General features: G+C 36.5%; 3 protein-coding genes across 10 annotated transcripts; 1 reads left to right on the top strand and 2 right to left on the bottom strand.

Moving 5' to 3' along the window:
- Positions 1–3,918: 3,918 nt before the first annotated feature.
- LOC110811338 (uncharacterized) lies at positions 3,919–5,756 on the bottom strand. The gene is made up of 2 exons (XM_022037817.2): positions 4,600–5,756; positions 3,919–4,218 (listed from the first exon to the last, which is right to left on the bottom strand). The coding sequence occupies exons 1-2, from the start codon at positions 5,578–5,580 to the stop codon at positions 4,141–4,143; spliced, it is 1,059 nt and encodes a 352-aa protein (XP_021893509.2). The 5' UTR covers positions 5,581–5,756; the 3' UTR covers positions 3,919–4,140.
- A 3,293-nt stretch (positions 5,757–9,049) lies between these two features.
- On the top strand, positions 9,050–12,002 carry LOC110825332 (mitochondrial outer membrane protein porin 2-like). The gene is made up of 6 exons (XM_088221397.1): positions 9,050–9,294; positions 9,426–9,493; positions 10,477–10,587; positions 10,670–10,756; positions 10,856–11,064; positions 11,420–12,002. Exons 1-6 carry the CDS (start codon positions 9,246–9,248, stop codon positions 11,724–11,726), a joined length of 831 nt encoding a protein of 276 aa, XP_088077523.1. The 5' UTR covers positions 9,050–9,245; the 3' UTR covers positions 11,727–12,002.
- LOC110825146 (F-box/kelch-repeat protein At5g43190) lies at positions 9,867–14,378 on the bottom strand. Of its 8 annotated transcripts, none has more exons than XM_088221389.1 (3): positions 13,125–14,378; positions 12,471–12,521; positions 9,867–10,255 (listed from the first exon to the last, which is right to left on the bottom strand). In XM_088221389.1, the coding sequence occupies exons 1-3, from the start codon at positions 14,283–14,285 to the stop codon at positions 10,076–10,078; spliced, it is 1,392 nt and encodes a 463-aa protein (XP_088077515.1). In that variant the 5' UTR covers positions 14,286–14,378; the 3' UTR covers positions 9,867–10,075. The 8 variants fall into 8 exon arrangements, with proteins under 8 accessions (XP_088077515.1, XP_088077518.1, XP_088077522.1 ...); XM_088221392.1 differs by having other exon boundaries at positions 9,867–10,214; positions 13,125–14,375; XM_088221396.1 differs by having other exon boundaries at positions 10,104–10,214; positions 13,159–14,373.
- Between the last annotated feature and the right edge of the window lie 6,277 nt (positions 14,379–20,655).

The raw sequence follows: 20,655 nt of genomic DNA, 5'->3' as shown, positions 1-20,655 counted from the left end.
GTTATAAAAAATAAAAAATAAAAAAAAGAAGGAAAGAAACACGAAATTATTAGAATAAAGTAATAGTTAATCCTTTTAAATGCAACCTGAAAATGGGAGGGGAGAATTAGATGGATTCATTGAATGGGTTATCTGCATTTATATGTATTTGTGTGGGTATATATATATATAACAGAGTGATAACAGTGAAGGGTATATTTAATGTAGGAAAAGATGCATAAAACATGGTGTGCGATGAAATGATGGATAGAGATCCAAGGATAATTCAATTACACGAGCATCATCTATAAGAAGTGCGGAGAGATTTAATTGGATGCATGCTTCCAAATAATGCATGAGTGGGTTGGTCAAGTACGGAGGCTTTTGTTTCCCAACTTATTATTATGTCTACCCAACACTCCAACTTCCAATTTGAATACTCTTCAATTTGCAAATTTTATATGAATATCTATACACACATAATGTGTTCGCTATATACAATTATTTTAATATCATATCTGTGTATATACGGACACGGCTACCCCATTAGGCAGACGTTGAACTAAATTTTGTATTGGAAATATTCGAAGAAGTTGTGCTTGAATTTGATTTAATTTGTTCTCTATATTCATGTGTCCTTACGGACGGAGCTTAATACAAAATAAAGTAAAAAATATTCACAAGTGTCTATTACTATTAATTTTATTTTGATGAAATTTGTCAATGACTGGGACTAGGCTGTTGATTACAAAGTTATCCACATAAAATAAATATGATTTTCTTTGGTATAAATGTAAGTAAATTTACTTCGAATATTATATACGTGCGTGTGCGTGTATATATATATATATATATCAAGAGGAGAGAAAAAAGAAAGTGGGAAAAAGCAAATGTAAATATTCATTTCTTGAAGTTGACGATATCCAAAACTTGGATATGTTGATCATCTATTCAGATTTTGGTTATAATCTTTTATCACTTGATCCTCAAGTCACTTCATCTTTTATTTTGTTCCTTCATTATTTTAATTCCTATCAACTACGGTTTCATTGTCAACATCCCTTGGAAGAAACAAAAACGAATCTTCTTTTTAATCCATTTAACGTCATATGAGTCTAATTGTGTGTGTGTATATATATATATATATATATGCACATACATATGTCTATATGTACGTACAGATATAGAGGAGGATGTTTATAATGAAACCTTCAGTTTGCTAATCTTGTACATTATCTTGTGAGAATTATGGCATAACATATTCCACTGTCTCAATTGAAGAACAAAGTTGGGAAAATAAATGTAAAAATACATGGGTAGGAATTATTAATTCATTATAGAATGATCAAATTAAAGAATTAATATTTTAACTAATTAAATAAAAAAAATATTTAATTTAAAACATATGATTATAGCTCTCAAAGTGAGTTAAATATTAATTAGTTATATGCTACATGAAAAATTATTTGAAAGAGACAGTTATGTATATATTCTTAACAATGTCAAATTTAGATTACCAGATAATAATTTTTTTTCTTTTAATTTTGAAACTGAACCCATTTTTGTCTATTCCATACATATATATATATATTAATTGGGTAAAATATTCCTAATTTGTGCATTTATTTATTTATAAATCCATTGATTTTGACATTATTTTTTGCATTGAATTGAACTAAATATTTAATTCTAATGCAGGAAAACTTATTATACTAAAACAAAGCTGCTTACGAAAATTATGCCAAGTTTCATATTTAAATAAAGAATTAAAAGACAATAAATTTAAATTGTTAAATACCAGCATTAAATTTTATATATATATGTAATAATGAATATTTACCGACCACATGAGAGAATTTCTAAATATAAAATAAACTGCTAAAAAAAAAAATCATATTTTAACGTTTGAAAAATGATGGATTTGATTTTAAAAAATAATATTATTATTAGTATGTGTAAGTTAAAATGTCAAATAGACAGGATTATTATTATTATTATTCTGAAACAACAAAATCTTTATAATCAGCATGAGAGAAAATAATAATTAAGTAAGTTGTTAAAAGAAAACAAGAGAAAACTACAAAATGTCTTCAAACCCTTCAACTGTCAAACTTGGGACCTACTTGATTGACCCCACGGTGATGTGCCTGCATGACCACCAACAATCATTTTCCACGTGGCAAGCGAATCATCAATGGATTGGGAAATTATCCACTAAACTTGTTTGTAGGAGATTATTAAAGGGTACAAATATATTCGAATTTTTAAATGAAAATAGTATTATAATATCAAATTAATTATATATTCAATTGAAATTGGGTATTTTTTTTTTTTGTAATTTACTTATTGACATGTGTAAATACAAATTTCATAATTGTATAATTGAAAATATGGGCAAAGTTAATTTAATTATATATTAAATCTATCATTTATAATTATTTTTAAAAATTAAATAACTAAAATTTAAGAATTGAATACGAACAGATTTGACTTGGATCCACCTATTGATTGATTACTAGTTTTGTGTTTCAAAAAACACTAGTTTGGTCTTATTTGTTACCTAACAGATCCTTTACATGGTTGTATTTCATCTCTTTAGCTAAATAATTTGAACCAAGACTTAAAATGCAAATTCTTGTGCCAATTGTCCAAGGCATTAACAACTAAAAGATATATATATGTGTATTTATATATATACACACACATCACATCCATATTCGCTCATTAAGGGTTAGAATGGAGATCAAATTTATTTTTTTATTGTTGCTATTTTCTTTATTTTATATATAAAAAAAAATTATAAATTTGATAATCTAAATATGTGTTTTTATTTTAAAAGTGATTCGTATGGTATTATATTTATATTACTTAATAAATATATATTTTTTGTATTGAAAAAAATTAAAACTTAATCTCTCAAACTTAAAAATGTTTATTTTCAACTTATCTAAAAACTTAAATATAATCAACGGCTGATGTTGGAATTAGGACCCATCACCCACCTTGTTGAACCCACAATTTTCTCGTCAGCATGCACGAGTTCCTCGTGGTCATGGACTTTAATATTTAAATTAATTTTTTTTTTTTTTTAAAAAAAAGAAAAAATATCATTACCAAAGAGTACGCCAACGCCACCATTGCTTTCGTGATTAATCTTTTTGTATTATCGTGCTTAAAGTTGGAAACTCTCTTTTCTTCCCCCCCCCCCATATCTTTTAAAGTTTAAATGAACTCAAAAACTCACCCAATAAAATAATACTTTTAATCCAAACCAATAATTAGATATTTTGTAATAAATCATAATATATACACACACACCCCCACCCTCCCATAGACCCAAAAAGAAAAAAAGAAAAGCCATTTCTTCCCTATTTGGTGGAACGATAATCGCTGTCAATTTATAATGGTCGGACAAGTTTTGAATTATGTTTTGATAAAATAAGTTTGTTAGTAGAATTCAATTAAAATTTTGAATTTTGTTTTAATTTGAAAATGTATATTCTTTTTCATGATAAAATAGAAATTTAAAAAATAAGCAAAATTGAAACAGTACTCTTATAATTATAATAAAATTAAAATATATTATTCTAATTATAATTAAAATATTACTCAATTTTTATTAATTTAAATAAACTTTTAATGTCATCTTAGTTTCTATAAATAATACAATGATCAATAGATAAATGATATGCAACAACTACTTTTAGAGAAAAATCTTCAAAGGATTAACATATCATTTCTTAAAAAATATTAAATTATAAAATTTTTCCTCAAACTTTGGCAATATATTCCCTAGAAGAGTAATAAATACAAAAAATATATATATATATATATACACTCAATAATATTTATCCTCATGCCTCTCCTTTTAATATCTAAAAATTCAAATCAACAAAATCATTTTAGAAGTGAAATCAAAAGCAGAACACCCAAAACCCGAAACCAAAATCAAAGCACTTGCACAAAGATTTTACAAGCTACATTACATAAAGATATTTACAATTTTTTTTTTTTTCCTTTTTTTTTTTTTCCTCCTTCTTTTACTCTACACTCTTTTTTGAATATAAAATTAAAAGAGAGAAAAAGAAAGGAAAAACTAGTATTTGACTTGTTTCATTGTATTTGATTGATTACATGAGCACGTGGGCAGCGGGACAAATCCTACACTGACACTTCTGAGGCCCTGGCAGCGGCGTTGCCGGATCTTGGTTGCCGTAGAAGCTCTATCAATGTCTCCGCCTGTCCACATATTCAAATGCAAAGCGACAAACAACCACTCGTTTCGTTAATCAACTATATGATAACATAAAAACTTAACACACCCACTAACCTTAATTTAAGAAAATTGTTTGTTGCTATCCCTGCCTTTTTTGTTTAAGTTAGCGTGTAAAATTTAAAGTATGGGTAGAAGTCCCCATGCAGGTGCAGGGCAATTTGCCCAATTTCAAGCAGCAGTGACGTGGCATAACAGAGTTCTCTTCTGTTTAGTAATAGAAAATCCGAGAGAATGTTGTAATTAACGAAAATGCCATTGGCTGTGCCACATCAGCCGCCACGAGTCACCGACCAGCGCAAACATGGCGGCTTTTTCAGTTTTTACAGATGCCGGAATTCACTCACCTTTTGTTTGGCGCGATTTGCGCCGGACTGCGACCAAGCTACCAAGGGAGGAATTGCTCCTTCTCGAGCCACCATCGTGCGGTACACCACACTCTCTTCGCACACCTGCAACAGTATCGCCACCGCGATCTCTTTCTGTCTCTGTGATCCGACCTCGATGATCTCCACCAGCACAGGGATCCCGCCTTCTTCTACTAGCGCCGTTCTCGCTTCCGGCACCGTCACCAAGACACTTAGGACGAACGCCGACTTATCCACCATGTTCGAGCTAAAGTCAGCCATAAGCTCAACCAAAGCCTTCATGATCCCTGCTTCGACGGCTCTGATCTTGTTCTCCTTCACCGAGCACAACGAATAGAGAGCCGTAGATGCGTCTTTCTTCCCGCGAAAAGCCCCGTACTCGAGGAGGTTCACCAAAAGTGGAATCGCTCCGGACCGTCCTATCGGGACCTTGTTCTCCTCTATCTGAGAGAGGCGAAGCAGAGCGCATGCCGCGTTTTCTTTAGCCGTTGGGGTCCCTGTCCTCAAAGCCCTCACTAGCGGCTTTATCGCTCCTGATGAAGCTATCGGCGCTTTGTTCTCGTCGCACAAAGAAAGATTCAGTATCGCCGTGACACCGTACTCTTGAAGCTGAGGATCGGTGGATGAGATTAGCGCAATTAATGGCTTAATCGCACCTGCTTTGGCGATCTTGAGTCGATTCTCTGGTTTGTTCTTCGCCAAAAGCCTGATCTCCATAGCCGCTTGCTTTTGCTCGTCAATAGAGCAGGACTCAAGATCCGATACCAGCTGGCGAATCAGATCGTCGGAATTATCCGAAGCGCAAGCGATAAGGAGCCTTCGGCTCTGAGACGAAGCCGTTGGGAACTCACCGGATCTATCACTATTACAATCACTGAAAGCCGCGGAGTCATCATTGATACTCAAATCACCAAAGCTCCTTCCCATATACGAGTAGTTTGCCGGATTCTCCGTCTCCATGGACAAGGATTAATCCCCTGGAGTCACCGCATCAAAATCTCGCCGACAAACAGTTTAGAATCAACGGTTGAGATGGATTCGGGTATGTGAGGATCCGAGATAGAGCCAGAGTCGGGTTATCGTTATAGTCGGGACTTGCCCTTGGGCGTCTCAAGAGTGACGGGGAGGAGGGGGGGAGGGATGGGAAGAATATAAGGGAGAGAGAAGCCATAACACCTGGACCAGGGCTTGGGGCTCGGGTTGACACGTGCACAATTTGACCGTACCAAATCCTAGTCGTGTGTTCGCACGTGCGAGGGGTGTCTTTGAACGCGTGTGTAGAAGGTTCGTCATTGGATAAAAGAGTTTTTGGAAGTTTATTTTAGTCTTCTCCCGTCTTGATTAACGTGAACTTTTTGGAGGGATTTTTTAAAGTTTGTAACAACTGGCTGCCTGCCTGCAAAATTCAGTACTCCGGTGAAGTACTACTAAATCGCCTGCTTGATGCTTGCCACGTGTCCCATCACCTCTCAGTTCATGTTCTATTTCTTTTTTTTTTTTTTAATAATTAGAAGTATAATTTTTTAGCTTTTATTCATGACAAAATTCACCGAAAAATAAATTATGAGAGGGAAAAAATAATAATAAACAATGAACTGTTTGGAGTAAATTTGTTGATATAAATAAATAAAAAAGAAATTGAGAATTTTTGCAGTAGAAAATAAATTAAAAATTAAAATTGAAAGGAAGTAAAGAATTAATATAAATTTAATGATGGGAGGCCGCAATGCACGTGGTTGATGAATCATAAGGCATCAAAACAGGTCAGACCACGCCACCTCACCCCGTAGCCAGGTTTGAACATTTGATCACCAAACTTTTATAGGCTGCTTCTGTTGTTGTTGTTGTTGTTGTTGTGTGTGTGTGTGTATGTATATATATATATATATATATATATATGTATGATTCACTTTTGAGTTATATAATTATAAACCCAAACTCACGTCTGCAATTGTTTTTACTCTGATCCCTCTAGTTTTGGTGGTAGACCAATTAATATAAAATAATTCAATTTTATTTTTTATTATTATTTTTTTAAAATAGTAATAAAAGTTTATATTCATTTTTAATTTATTTACTTTATAAGAAATTCATCTTCGTAATTTGGTGAACCCAAGAACATAGTAATCTTGTAAAAAATAACACTTTGAAATTCTACACCATTATTATCACTTTTAACTAATTTGTATGCATTTCAATAAATACATAGGAATTTATAAACCAAAAATTTAATTTGTGTACTCACCACATTCTTAATTTTCTTTTAAGTAATTATTAATATTATATGTTTTAGTGTAAATTTTTAAATGAACAGTATTGATCAGAATGTACTGTCTTATTTCTTAAATTGAAAGGTTTATTATTATTATTATTATTATTATTTTTTAATAATTAACAATTAACCATATTTGTTCTAACTCTAATTCATTGAACCTATCAAAACATATGCAACCCCTCGAAATATAAAACATCGGTAATGTAATTAAAATTCTGTTAAACTCGAAAAATAAAATTACAATTAAGTACGTAACAAAGAAAAATTAATTTAATTATGCATTAGATTCATATGTTAGAGCAAATTTGAATAATCCATAAGTGGAAGAATGTATGTAAGTGGTAAGTAATAAATAATATTGATGGAGTATTATGCTTTTCAACCCCGGTTTATTTTTAATATAAATTGAATTCAAGTTGTGCGAAAATAATAAAAAAAAACATGCATGTTGGTTTCCATAAAAAGTAAAGAGACCATGTTAAGTTTAGAAGCAAAACATCTGGACACTGCTAAAGAATAAACATGTTCTCTGCATTATTGCTCGTGCTCCATGTGAATCAAAATTGTGTGTTTTGAACATGTGAGGCTAAGTTTATAAGAATTTTTGTACCATTTAAATTCAAGTAAAAGTAAATATCCATTGGAACTACCTTGATTAAGCAGCATCAATGAGGAGCATTATAATCCTCTAACAATGCTTTACCGGACCCACTAACGGCCGCTCTTTATTTTAAACAAGACAATTAGTGAATGATGCTAACGAAACTCAATTAATGTATGTATGATTATTATAACACTATTTTTTTTTTCTTTAAAATAAAATTAAAAAATAAAAATAAAAATAAAAACGCAGCCCGTACGATTAATCAAATAGGTAAATCCACATAATATTTCAATTATTATATATCAAGCAGTAGTATATGTAGATAATGTCAGATCATAGAATAATTAAAGACATGGTACTACCTACTAGCTAGCTACCCGTAATTCTAAAGTCCATCTAATTAAAACAAACAAAGGTCAATATTGTTCACATTGGAATTAACTTTGGATTTATTTGTTGCTCTCTGAATTAACATATTTGAATTTTTATATAATTAGTCAAATAATGCATCAGAAACCCACAAAATTTTGAAGAATAAAAAAAAAAAAAAAAAAAAAAAAAAAAACCAAAGAGGATTGCACGTACTACAACTACATGTATAACTTTTGAGACAAGTAGTAGTACTCTTCTTCTTAATTAATACAGAAACAAATATTTACAATTTTTTTTTTTTAAAAAAAATTAAATAATACATAATTATTTGTTTGGAAACACACGCAGATATGTACAAAATTAATTATTTTAAGTCAAATGATTGTCGTCGCATTACATTAATATTGGATTAGACAATGATGGTAAACCAACCATGTAGTGACTTTATAACCTATTTATTTTTGGGCAGTGGAGTAGCCTGCCAAAAATGTTGGTAATGGACACTTGGACTGGACCAAACAAGCCACACCCCTTCTTCCTCTCATTACAATATCATTGGTAGAAGTACTAATTGGCGACATAAAGAGACTTGATATTGTAATACCCTAACTAATAAATATTTATAAAATCGAGAATCATTAGTGTAATAAATTACGTAATATACCAAATTGATACGATAATTCCTTGGAAATTTTGCTCACTATATTTTTTGATAAAAGATATTTTGACACGATTGAATTTATTTAATTAATGTTAAAATTTGACATAACTTTTTAATATTGGCTAACTCTGTATGTTTAAGGATCATCCACTTTTTGAATTGCACTTAACAAACTAAATTAAAATAAAAGACCGGGAGATGAAATATAAAAACGAGCAAAACCCCGCATGGTGGTTTGTTTTTTTAATGTTTGGATATTTAGATTTTGGTTTAAAAATTATTAATTACTAACATTTTATGAATTATTTATAAATTTAATACATTCTTTTCCAAATTTATTTACATAATTTCAGAGCAAATTTACAAATGAATATTACTCTCAAAGGCTCATTTGTTGTACGCTGCAAATTATTTATCCGGTAACACTAAATTATCCCCTCCCTCATTTCTTGCGCGAACGAAGCCAAGCGAAACATTCGGAACGATGTCGTTTTATTTCGTTTCATCGAATGTTGCCTTGCTGCAAGAAAAAATTTCAAAACATTTCCATTTTCTGTACTTTTGGAGACTTCAGAAGCAAAATAGGGTTTATAGCATAAACCCAAAGGCCAAATCTCCTCTCTTCTGCCCCGATAACTTACAGGGGTTTGCCGAGTTCTCATTCTGAAGCCGAAACCGGCGTTCTCTTCAAAACGCTTCAGTTTCCGACAACCATGAGCAGGGGACCCGGTCTCTTCTCTGATTTCGGCAAGCATGCCAGAGGTCTATCACTCTCTCTCTCTCTCTCTATATATATATGTATATATATGTATACTTATGTCTCTGTGTGAGAGTGTCGTGTGGTTGTTGAGCGGCCTCAATTGGAGAATTGCAATTATACTTTTCATTTGCAGATTTATTGAACAGAGACTACAACAGTGACCAGAAGTTTTCCATCTCTTCGTCTACCGGGAGCGGAGTGGTAAACTTTCCTTTTAATATTTTGTTCAATTATCTGATTTACCTTATAGGCCACGATTTATGTTTAGTGTGTCATTTTCTGTTTTCCCTGTGCGTCCATTTGTTATCCTTGAATTAACTTTGGGGATGGTTGGTGGACAGGAATATTGTTTGGTAGCTTGTGCTCTTTGTTTCTTGTTAAGAAGTCTGGATCCGTCGGAGCTTCCGTTTTCATGGATTATTATGTTAGATTTTCTTTTTCTGGTGGGTCGTTTGAGTTTATCGTTTTCTTTGGATGCTCAAACAAAACATTTTTGAATTTGACATGGATGCTATAATCCATGAATTTCTGTCTTATCTAGTTTACTAACAGTACATTGTAGAGGACCTAGTGCTTTGACTAAAGCTGCAAGTTCTTATATACAATGAAGTCATTGGTATATCAGTTGTTGAGTCATGTGACTGCAGGCTTCTAATATAGCCTGTAGTTTTCTCAAGTTTTGAATCATATCTCCAATGTTACAATATGATTGCACCGAGGCGTGTCCCGGAACACAAGTTCACAAGATTTAGATGTCACAATATTATATGCCTAGGCGTTTATCTAGTTGTTTGACCAGGCAAATGGAGTTGATTTTAAGAAGTGATATATCCTATGGAAGAAGCAGGCTCTCACAATGTCTGCACAGTAATTTTCTTTTCTTCTTGAATAGCTAGAGTGTCCCAGCTGTTCTGCTTGGAGCCTGTTTGAAATCAAAAGTGAGGAGGAGCTTCTTAGATGGGCCTGCAGGAAAAAGAAAACTCATGGGTTTCTTGATTAGTATAGCTGAGTAGAAATAGTTATTCCGCCTAATATTTTGCCTGGTTTCTTTTTTTTTTTCCCTTTGCAATTTTCGTTTGTATACTAATATAACATGTCATTTTTGTGAGCATATATATCCCCTTGGATCTGTTATTCATTGTATTATTGCAGAAATAATACTTCCCTTTTACTCATTTCTTCAGGCACTCGTTTCCAGTCTTTCAAAGAAGGGAAGTCTCTGCTCTGGGGATGTAGCAACACAGTACAAACATAAGAATACCGTAGTTAATGTCAAGATTGACACTGAGTCAAATGTAGAAGCCTTCATTTATCTTCTTTAAATTTCAATTGCATCGTTTGATCTCTTCAATAATATTTAATCTATTTGTTAAGCAGATATCGACAACCTTCAGTATCTTTGACATCCTGCTATACTCAAAAGTGATTGCTTCATTTAAGCTGCCTGATCAAAACTCTGGCAAGGTAACTTTCTCTTTGTCTAGTTGTAGCTGACCAGGAGTTGCATACTGTTCTCAGCCTTAGATATAAGATTTTACAGTTGTGTATTTTGTTCTGTTGTAGTTGGAAGTTCAGTATTTGCATGAACATGCATCTTTCACTACAGCTGTTGGTCTGAAGCACTCGCCAGCTGTTGATATCTCGGCAACCATTGGTACTCCTACCGTTGCATTTGGAGCAGAAGCAAGCTACATGACTGCTTCTGGTGAATTTTTGAAGTACAATGCTGGAGTGAGCTTGAAAAAAGCAGACTGCAGTGCTTCGGTCATTCTGTAAGTCGTTTCTTTTTCCCCAGAAGTCAGAAGCTATGCCTCCCCTTCCTTCCTGGTTAACTGTCCCTAGATGCACTTCTAACGTAAATTAGAGGAAACTGCAGAAGGTCAATGTATTTAGTTGTTGAAGTAGGTGTCCATATACTCAGTTGTCAAAATAGGTGTTCACAGTACAGGGGAAACTAAGAAGGAAATTTTCAGTGGAACTGCTTCTTATTTTGATCAAAGTAATATTTGGAATAATATTCTACCTCTAAAACTTTTTATTAAAGCACAATGTTGGGTACGACTGAACGTTTATCTTATTCCTAAACGCAACAAAGATTGTTAACTCTCAATCTTGTTTTGTTTGTAGGGCTGACAAGGGAGACTCTTTAAAGGCATCATATTTACATCACCTAGATCAGCTGAACAGGGGAGCTGTGGTGGGAGAGATCTCTAGAAGGTTCTCCACAAATGAGAACACCTTAACTGTTGGGTGTTCGTATGTGGTTGATCCCCACACAACTATAAAGGCAAAGCTCAACAACCATGGAAATCTTGGTGCCCTTATACAGCACATAGTGAGGCCAAAGTCGATCTTGACCCTCTCTGGTGCTTTTGATACCAAAGCCTTAGAGAACACTCCCAGGTTTGGGCTATCACTCGCACTCAAACCTTGAATGGTTACATTACGACTCAATTATATAAATGTTCAACTAATTGAATTGATAGTTATACTCCGAGTTTTTCTCGCCAGTTCCACAATGGACATTTTTCTGTACTAACATTCTTAAAAGTGTTTCCTTGTTATGCTTATTCTGAGTCTTGGGAGAAATTCCCAATTATTTTGATTTTTGAAAAAAAGAAGGTTATTTAGAGAACATTATTCAATTGCTGAATGTAATAATCATTTGTTTGAGTTCTATAATAAGCTATGCGCACTTTAATTAGGGTAATTTGAAGTTCTACCCTTTGTGGTTTGGCTTTCTGGCAATTTTATTGTCGTGGTCTCTCTCTCTCTCTCTTCTCTCTCTTTAAATTCAGGGGTTCATGATTTGAATTTTTTGGGGTATTTTACATGACCTTATTAGTTTTTCAGGCTATTATTTTGTTACTTCCTTCTTTCTCTCTAATTGTAGGTACTTGTTTAGAAGCCTAGGAATATGCAGATTGTCTCTGGAAACAAGCTTCTCTAAACTGACAAAAAAACCTCATGATTCTAAGTTGGCATAAAAAAATTCACCATGATTAAACTGCAGTAAGCTGAAATCACAAGTGCGAAACTGGTACTTTACCATTTTAATAATAAATGATAGGATGACTTATATGCGATAAGCATTACAATTTAGCTTTATAGATTAGATTTGTAGATTCTGTAAGTAATAAATCTTGGTTACTATTGGAGTTTTAAGTTGTAACATTACCTGCGCATGGTCTACGGTTATCATTGACTTCCCACAAAATGGATTCCATGCCTGCAAATTGATTGGAGAACATGTGAAACCGAACTTGTCAGACACCTTTTTGGCATATTTAAGTTGATAAAGAGTCAACTAGCAAATATTTTCGTTTATTTCACCTGATATCGTTAATTATACTTTGGATTATTGAGAAAATTATTGATATTTATCCCCATAAGTTGCCATGTGCATTGGTTGATTTGGAACGCTACCTTGAAAAGTCGTTCTCCTTGTTAATTAATGATTGCTTAAAGTTGGAGACTTTCTACCCAAATGACAATGACTGACAATGATATTTTAATTAAACACCGATAGCAATATAAAGAGCTTCGACTTTTAGAGGCAAGTTTAAGGCTTTTTGAGGACCTTAAACTTTGTTGTGATGTGGAGATGAGAGAAATTAGTGCATATTGTGTTTTCACGTAGGAGTCACTTTTTCATACTAATTAAGATTTCCTTCAATGGAATTTTGATTTTTCCATGGAATATATTTAGAGCACTATATCAAAATAAAGAATTCAAAGACTAAAAGTGATTAAAATGAAAAAAAAAATAAAAAAATTAGACTTAGTAAGAAACTGTAATTCAATATATAGCAAAATAATTTCATTATCATACCAAAGCATATAGATTAGGCACAAAGGAAAACCACCTAAAGCCACAGCTCCATTTGTAGGGCAGTGACGGACACCTAGGGAGCCAATGCCATCTTCTCATTGCAACCTCGTAGTACAAGATATCTGGCCATGTATAGCAGCAAATGCAGATCATCCCCTCGTGCCAAAAACAATATACATGTCCGTAATTATGATAACAAACCGCCATGAATTTCCTGCACATCAGCGCTGGCATCCTTTCGATCTCCACAAAATTCATCCCTCCTTCATTCAACTCCCACACTTTCACGCTCCTCGAAATCCCATTCCTCCCTTCTCCACCCACCAAGTACACTTTCCTCTCTCCGCCGGTCACCAATTTCCCAAACATAAGCTCCCCTGGCAATTCGATTCTCGGTCTGTACCATTTCCCGCTCTCCAGATTGAAGCAAACAATCGAGAAAGGCTCCTCCGTGGTGAAATACAGAGAGTCATTATAACAAACACATGGCTGGTAATTGTTTCCGCATAAGATTGGCTCCGAACAATTGAATCTGGTCCAGGAATAAGTGCTTGAATCGTACACGAAAGCGTAATTGGAAGGGAACTCTGAGCAGAGCATGAAGATTTTGTATCCTACTGGTGTCGAAACCAGAGTGACAATCTCGAACGCAAACGGATAAGATGGAAATTCAATGATCCTCGAAGATCTCGAGAGGAGATTGCTTACAACGAGAGAAGACGAACTAGGGAGAGAAATGCAGAAGAGTCCGTTAGAGGATGAGAGGAGATTAAACGGCTCGAAGGAGGGGACAAATAATGAGTGGAGAATAGCCGGATCTCTCCAGGCGCCGGCGACAGAATCATAGAGAGGAAAATGGTTATGGCACTGAGCATGAGATAACAAGATGAAGGAGGAGAAAGGAGAAGGAGTAGATGAATGTTTGGAGACGAAAGACGGAGAGTATATCAGAGACTTGAAGAGCTTACAAGTTGATCTGAGAAGCATCACTGTCTTCAACGGCAAGAAAGAGAGAATATGCTCCAGAATCTCCGGCGGCAACCGGCTCCAGACTCCGGGATCCATATCCAGCGTCGGTGGACTGTTTGGCAGCGACGTGAATTTTTGGTAGCTGAGACTGAGCATCAGGCGATTCTTGGTGCTGCTGAGGATTTTGTTCATGATGAGCGGGTAGGTACAAGTGGATAGAGATAAAAAGTAGCGTGTGTTTTGGAGTTTGCTTTAGTTGGGTTTATATAGTGTTTTGGGAAGAGAAAAAGTAAAGGTCAATAGCAATTTTATCTCTAATATCATTTTTTTCTAAAAAATATTTTACAAAATATTTTGGAATATAATATTATTATACTAAATATTAAATAACTTCAAAAAAAAAAAATAAGGATTTGAAATGTGTCAATATTTAATTTTACTATATAATAATAAATAATAGTTTTGATAATATCACAAATATATAAAAATAGATTCCCCAAAGTTTATCTTCTACAAACTTCTTTGCCGTAGGTTTGACATTGATCTTTTAATAATTTTTTATGCTTATCCATAAATTTATTAATCAAATATAATAATTTTATATCTTTCTTTTTTTCTTTGTTTTTTGTTTTTTGTTTATAAAGAAAACAACACCACATATTATTATATGTCAGATATCTATTGTTTATTATATACATAGAAAGTATCGGGGCAACACTAGACAGTATTTTTATTTTTATTTTTTTGAGAATAAAAATAAAAATAATGTTGATATAAATTTAATTATTAAATATTATATAAAGATAAAATTTAAGATATTATTTTTTGATTAAATTTTAAAACTTTTAATAATATTAAAATTTGTAATTAAAAATGTAGAATATTATATAAAAATAAATGAAAAATATTTTCATTCACTTAGTATTTAAAATATAAAAATAAAATTAATATGAAATAATATAATAGTTATCTATTTAAATTATAGATATTAAAAATTTAAAATATAAAATAAATTTAATTTAATAAATATGTATTAATTATTTATTTGAAATTTTTAATTAAAATAAAATTTAATTTTTAATTAATTACAAATTGTATTATTATATATATTCTCGATCACTTATTTATTTATTCATACTTTATTTATGATACAAATTTTATATTGAAACATATATAATTTATATTTTTAAACTAATAATTTTTGTAACGGCCCCGGAAAATATTAAAAAAGAAATGAGTATTTAAATATATCGAATGCGGAAACGAGATCAAAATTTCAGTTAACATCCCTTACACGAAAAAAACAAAAAAAAAACGTACTTAAAATATAAAAGGTTAAACTAACTAAGAAAGAAAACTCGAAAATAAACTATGCGTATGACTACAGAGTCTCTAGGCATCCCCTTCGTCGTCCTCCTGCGGAACGGGCTCGGGAACCATGTCTTCCTGATCTGAAATGGTTAATTAAGGAGTGAGCTACACTAGCCCAGTAAGAACATCACGATATCTCACCGTCACGGAGATAAAGGTGGGTAGAAAACCACAAAAAGACCAATGGAGCATAATTTACAATAAACTCGTTTATTAACATGAAAACCTTTACCATCCACTTACCTCGGTGGAATTTATGAAAACAATATAAGAAAAATAATAACATTATCACAATCATGGAATAATATAAGCTGTAAAACATAGCACTTATCACGCCTTTTGTAATTCAATCATTATACAACATATCCTTTTCTCATTTACCAGCCTACTAGTATTCGTGGGGGTCCATAGGGATTCCGCTACCCGTTAATCTTTTAACATTCATAATCAGTTTCCAGGGCCGTCCCCATACCCCGTCCGGTATGGGCGCCAAAACCATGAACCTCAATACCCCGTCCGGTATGAGGGTGAAACGGGCCGTCCCCATACCCCGTCCGGTATGGGCGCCAAAACCATAAGATCTCCATACCCCGTCCGGCATGTGAGACCACAATCCCGGTAGGGTTCCCTACGGACCCGGTCCGTCCACCATCTCCCAGGATATCTAGTCAGGCTAACCCCATCATACAATTATCAGTCTACACAATCTTTCATTTTCCTTTTCCTCAATAAGCATCATCAATTCACATACAAACAAGCAAACAGTAGTTCATGCCAAACAGACAACATACAGTATCGGTTTTTCAGTCATTCAACCCATGATTAATAAAAACGTAGTAAATGCACACAAATCTGTAAAATAAACACATCAAACCTCATTTTGCATTTAAAGCTGTAAACAGGCCAAATAACAGTAAACCACCAATCACACTAGACTCGGGCTCCATTAGCTACCTTAAGCAATTTCACACATGCATTAATTCAAGAAATACCGTTTTATCATTTTGAACTTTAATACCGTGATAGGAAATAAGGTGAGGGGTCCTTACTTGTTTTCGGGATCCGAATACGATTCACAGTGCGCCTGCAGGCTGTCCCTAATTTTCCCTGAATTTTTCCCGGGGAACTGAAACACGCTAACAGTACCTGCACGTGTTCCAAAAAAAATCCAAATTAGGCCCAGGGCCTCTTTCGGCCCAAATCGCAACTCCGGCACGGCGGCGAGTCGCCTCGGGTTGGCTGTTTTCGGTCGTTTTCGGCCGAATTCGGCCACACTCGCATCGGTCCTTGTCAGAAAACAACCCTAGGGCCCTCGGGGGGCCAAAAAATCACGGAAAAGCGGAGCTTACCGGCGGCGGCGCTCTCGGGTACGGCGACCCTCCGGCGAGGTTCGTGTTTTGGTGATTTGGCTTCGGTCAACCTGTAGAGAAAAGAATGGTGATCACGGTGATATAAAAATTGCATCGAACGGAGGCCGGGAAGGGCCTCGTCGGAGGCAAAAACCGAGAGGGGGCGCGGCGGTGCCGCTGGGCTTCGGCCGCGTATTCCGACCGTTTGGCCGGGATTTCGGCTTCGATTTGGCCATAGGAGGAATCAGTGGGGAAAAACGAGTCGGGGGTATGAAATTTACCTCGATCGGCGGTCGGAAATTTCCCCGGTGCGGCGGCGAGTGGCGGCGGGTGGCGGCGGTCGGCCTCTGGTTCGTCTTCTCCGGCGAGCGGCTGGCGGCTAGGGTTTGTGGTCTGGTGTGGGGGTTCTATTTATAACCCCTTGCCTTTTGATCACAGCCGTTCATTTCATTTTAATCTGGGCCGTTCGTTTTTGATTGAATCTGGGCCGTCCGTGCGTTTGAATCTGGGCCGTCCGATCGCGCGATTGATCTGGGCCGTCGGATCGCACCCACGCGGATCGCCAACGTGGCTCCTTTTGGAGTGACGCGATCTTGCCACGTGGCAGGCCCCGGTTGGCCGGGACTGCTGACCGGGCCTGCTGACGTGGCTGCTGACGTGGCCCCCCCTCTTTTTTTTTTTTTTTTTTTTTTTTTTTTTTCCTCCTCCTTTCCGGGTGCTACACCTCTCCCCCCCATAAAGAAATTTGGTCCCCAAATTTGCCTCATTACTCTTGATCAAACAGATGAGGATATTGGGCCCTAAATTCTGATTCCAGCTCCCAAGTCGCCTCCCTAGGCGTGTGGTTCTGCCACAAGACTTTTACAAATGATATTTCCCGGTTACGGAGTATTCTGCTTTCTCGGTCCGTGATACTGACCGGTACTTCTTCATAAGACAAGTCCTCTCGGAGTGAAAGCGGTTCATGAGCCACGACATGAGAAGGGTCCGGATTGTACTTGCGCAGCATAGATACATGAAACACATTGTGAACCCGGGAGAGCTCAGGGGGCAGTGCAAGTCTGTAGGCAGTGGTACCAATCTTGTCTAAGATTTCAAAGGGTCCAATGTATCTGGGGTTTAATTTTCCCCTTCTGCCGAACCTACTAATTCCCTTGAAGGGGGTGACTTTAAGAAACACACGGTCACCTCTCTCAAAGGCCAGGTCTCTCCTCCGGGTATCAGCATAGCTCTTTTGCCTACTCTGAGCTGTCTGGATGTTCTTCTTGATCTTAACTATCTTGGACGTGGTTTCTTCCACTAAATCCGGGCCAAACAATCTTCTATCGCCCACTTCCTCCCAACAAATCGGTGACCTGCACGGACGCCCGTATAGCGCCTCGTATGGGGCCATGCCGATGCTTGCTTGGTAACTGTTGTTGTAGGCAAACTCTATCAGGGGTAGATGGTCGTCCCAATGGCCTCCGGAGTCAAGGACACAAGCTCGGAGCATATCCTCCAGCGTACGGATTGTCCTCTCTGATTGTCCATCGGTTTGGGGGTGGAAGGCAGTACTGAGGGACAGCTTTGTTCCCATAGCTTGCTGGAAACTATTCCAAAACCGAGAAGTGAATCTGGGATCCCTGTCGGATACCACTGTTACTGGGACCCCATGCAGTCTGACTATTTTCCGGACATACATTCTTGCCAACTTGTCCAACGAATCAGTCATTCTGATGGCCAGGAAGTGGGAAGACTTAGTGAGTCGGTCAACAATTACCCATATGGCATCGTGTCCCGATCGTGCCTTGGGTAGTCCCGATACGAAGTCCATGGTGATGTGTTCCCACTTCCATTCTGGAATCGGTAAAGGCTGAAGCAACCCCCCTGGGCGTTGATGTTCTGCTTTGACCTGCTGACATACCAAGCACTTAGATACAAAGTCGGCTATATCTCTCTTCATCCCATTCCACCAGAATCGGGGTCGCATAGTTTGGTACATTTTTGTACTTCCTGGATGCATGGCGAACCTTGAACTATGGGACTCTGTCATGATGTCTCTTTTTAATTCATTGTCGTCTGGGACACACATTCTGTCCTTGAAACGAATCAATCCGTCGGCAGAGATCTGAAATTCTGAGTTCACTCCCTGTTCTGCATCCTTCTTGCGGTTTACTAGGGCGGGGTCGATTGACTGGGCTTCCTTTATTCTTTGGATTAACTCGGGTTGGACTGCTAGGTGACTCAAACATGTGGCCCTCTTCAGATCTTGCAGTCGAACCTGCTGCGTAGCCCCAATGGACCTGCATTCCGAAACCATCAGATGGGCTAGGGTGCCTGCACTCTTCCTACTGAGGGCATCGGCTACTACGTTGCCCTTACCTGGATGGTATAGGATGTCACAATCATAGTCCTTGAGGAGTTCCATCCACCTTCTCTGACGCATGTTGAGATCCTTCTGAGTGAAGATGTGCTTCAAACTCTTATGATCGGTGTAGATCTGAAAGGTCTCTCCATACAAATAATGGCGCCAGATTTTCAAGGCGTGTATGATTGCGGCAAGCTCCAAGTCATGGGTAGGATAGTTCTTCTCATGATTCTTTAGCTGTCTAGACCCATATGCTATAACCTTTCCATGCTGCATCAGGACACAACCCAGGCCCAGATAGGAGGCATCACTATAAACTGTATACCCTCCTGATCCACTCGGTAGAGCCAGCACGGGTGCAGTAGTCAGTCGCTTCTTCAATTCTGAAAAACTCCTTTCGCAGTTCTCATTCCAATCAAACTTTGCATTCTTCTTTGTGAGTCGGGTTAGAGGGGCCGCTAGACTGGAGAACCCTTCGACAAACCGGCGGTAATAACCCGCCATCCCTAGGAAACTGCGAATTTCCTTAACTGTTGTCAGCCTTTTCCAACCAAGTACCGCTTCAACCTTTTCGGGGTTCACCGACACCCCTTCCTTAGATATAACATGTCCTAGGAAGGCGGTTTGCTCGAGCCAAAATCCACACTTGCTCAACTTTGCATACAACTTCTTTTCCCTGAGTACCTGGAGGACTTGGGCAAGATGATGAGCATGTTCTTCTCTACTTTTTGAGTAGACTAAGATATCATCGATGAACACGATGACAAATTTATCCAAGAACTCTCTGAAGATTCTGTTCATTAGATCCATAAAGATGGCCGGGGCGTTGGTTAGCCCAAACGGCATAACCAGGAACTCATAGTGTCCGTACCTGGTTCGGAATGCCGTCTTGGGGATGTCTTCTGCTTTCACTTTTACCTGATGGTAACCTGATCGTAGATCTATTTTAGAAAAGACCTGTGCACCCTGCAACTGATCGAAAAGGTCATCAATCCGGGGGAGAGGGTACTTGTTTTTAATTGTTACCTTGTTTATCCTTCTATAATCAATACACAGTCTCAACGTTCCATCTCCTTTCTTTGCAAAAGTAACCCCGACACCCCATGGGGAAATGCTGTGTCTAATGAAGCCACTGTTTTGTAGCTCAGTGATTTGTTTCCTTAGCTCTTCCATCTCGGTGCGGCTCATTCGGTAAGGAGCTACCGAGATGGGTTGGGTTCCTGGCTGTAAGTCTATGGTGAACTCGACCTCTCTGTCCCCTGGTAGACCGGGCAGTTCATCCAGAAATACGTCTGGAAAGTCTCGGACTACTGGAATCTCTTGGATACAAACTTCCTTCTTGGGTTTACCTAGTTAGGGAAAATACAATATCAACGCACTGGGAATTAAGAAGAAAAGAATTTGTCATTAGGGAGAATCAGTACCGAATAATTTTATTAACTTGTAAATGGCTCCTCGTTGGGAGGATTAAATACAATCTTTTTATTAAAGCAGT

Source organism: Carica papaya, chromosome 1 (assembly GCF_054855325.1).
Source record: "Carica papaya isolate Zhongbai chromosome 1, ASM5485532v1, whole genome shotgun sequence".
Lineage (NCBI taxonomy): Eukaryota > Viridiplantae > Streptophyta > Magnoliopsida > Brassicales > Caricaceae > Carica > Carica papaya.
Note: the sequence above shows the minus strand (reverse complement) of the source record. Positions and strands in the feature narration are given on the sequence as shown.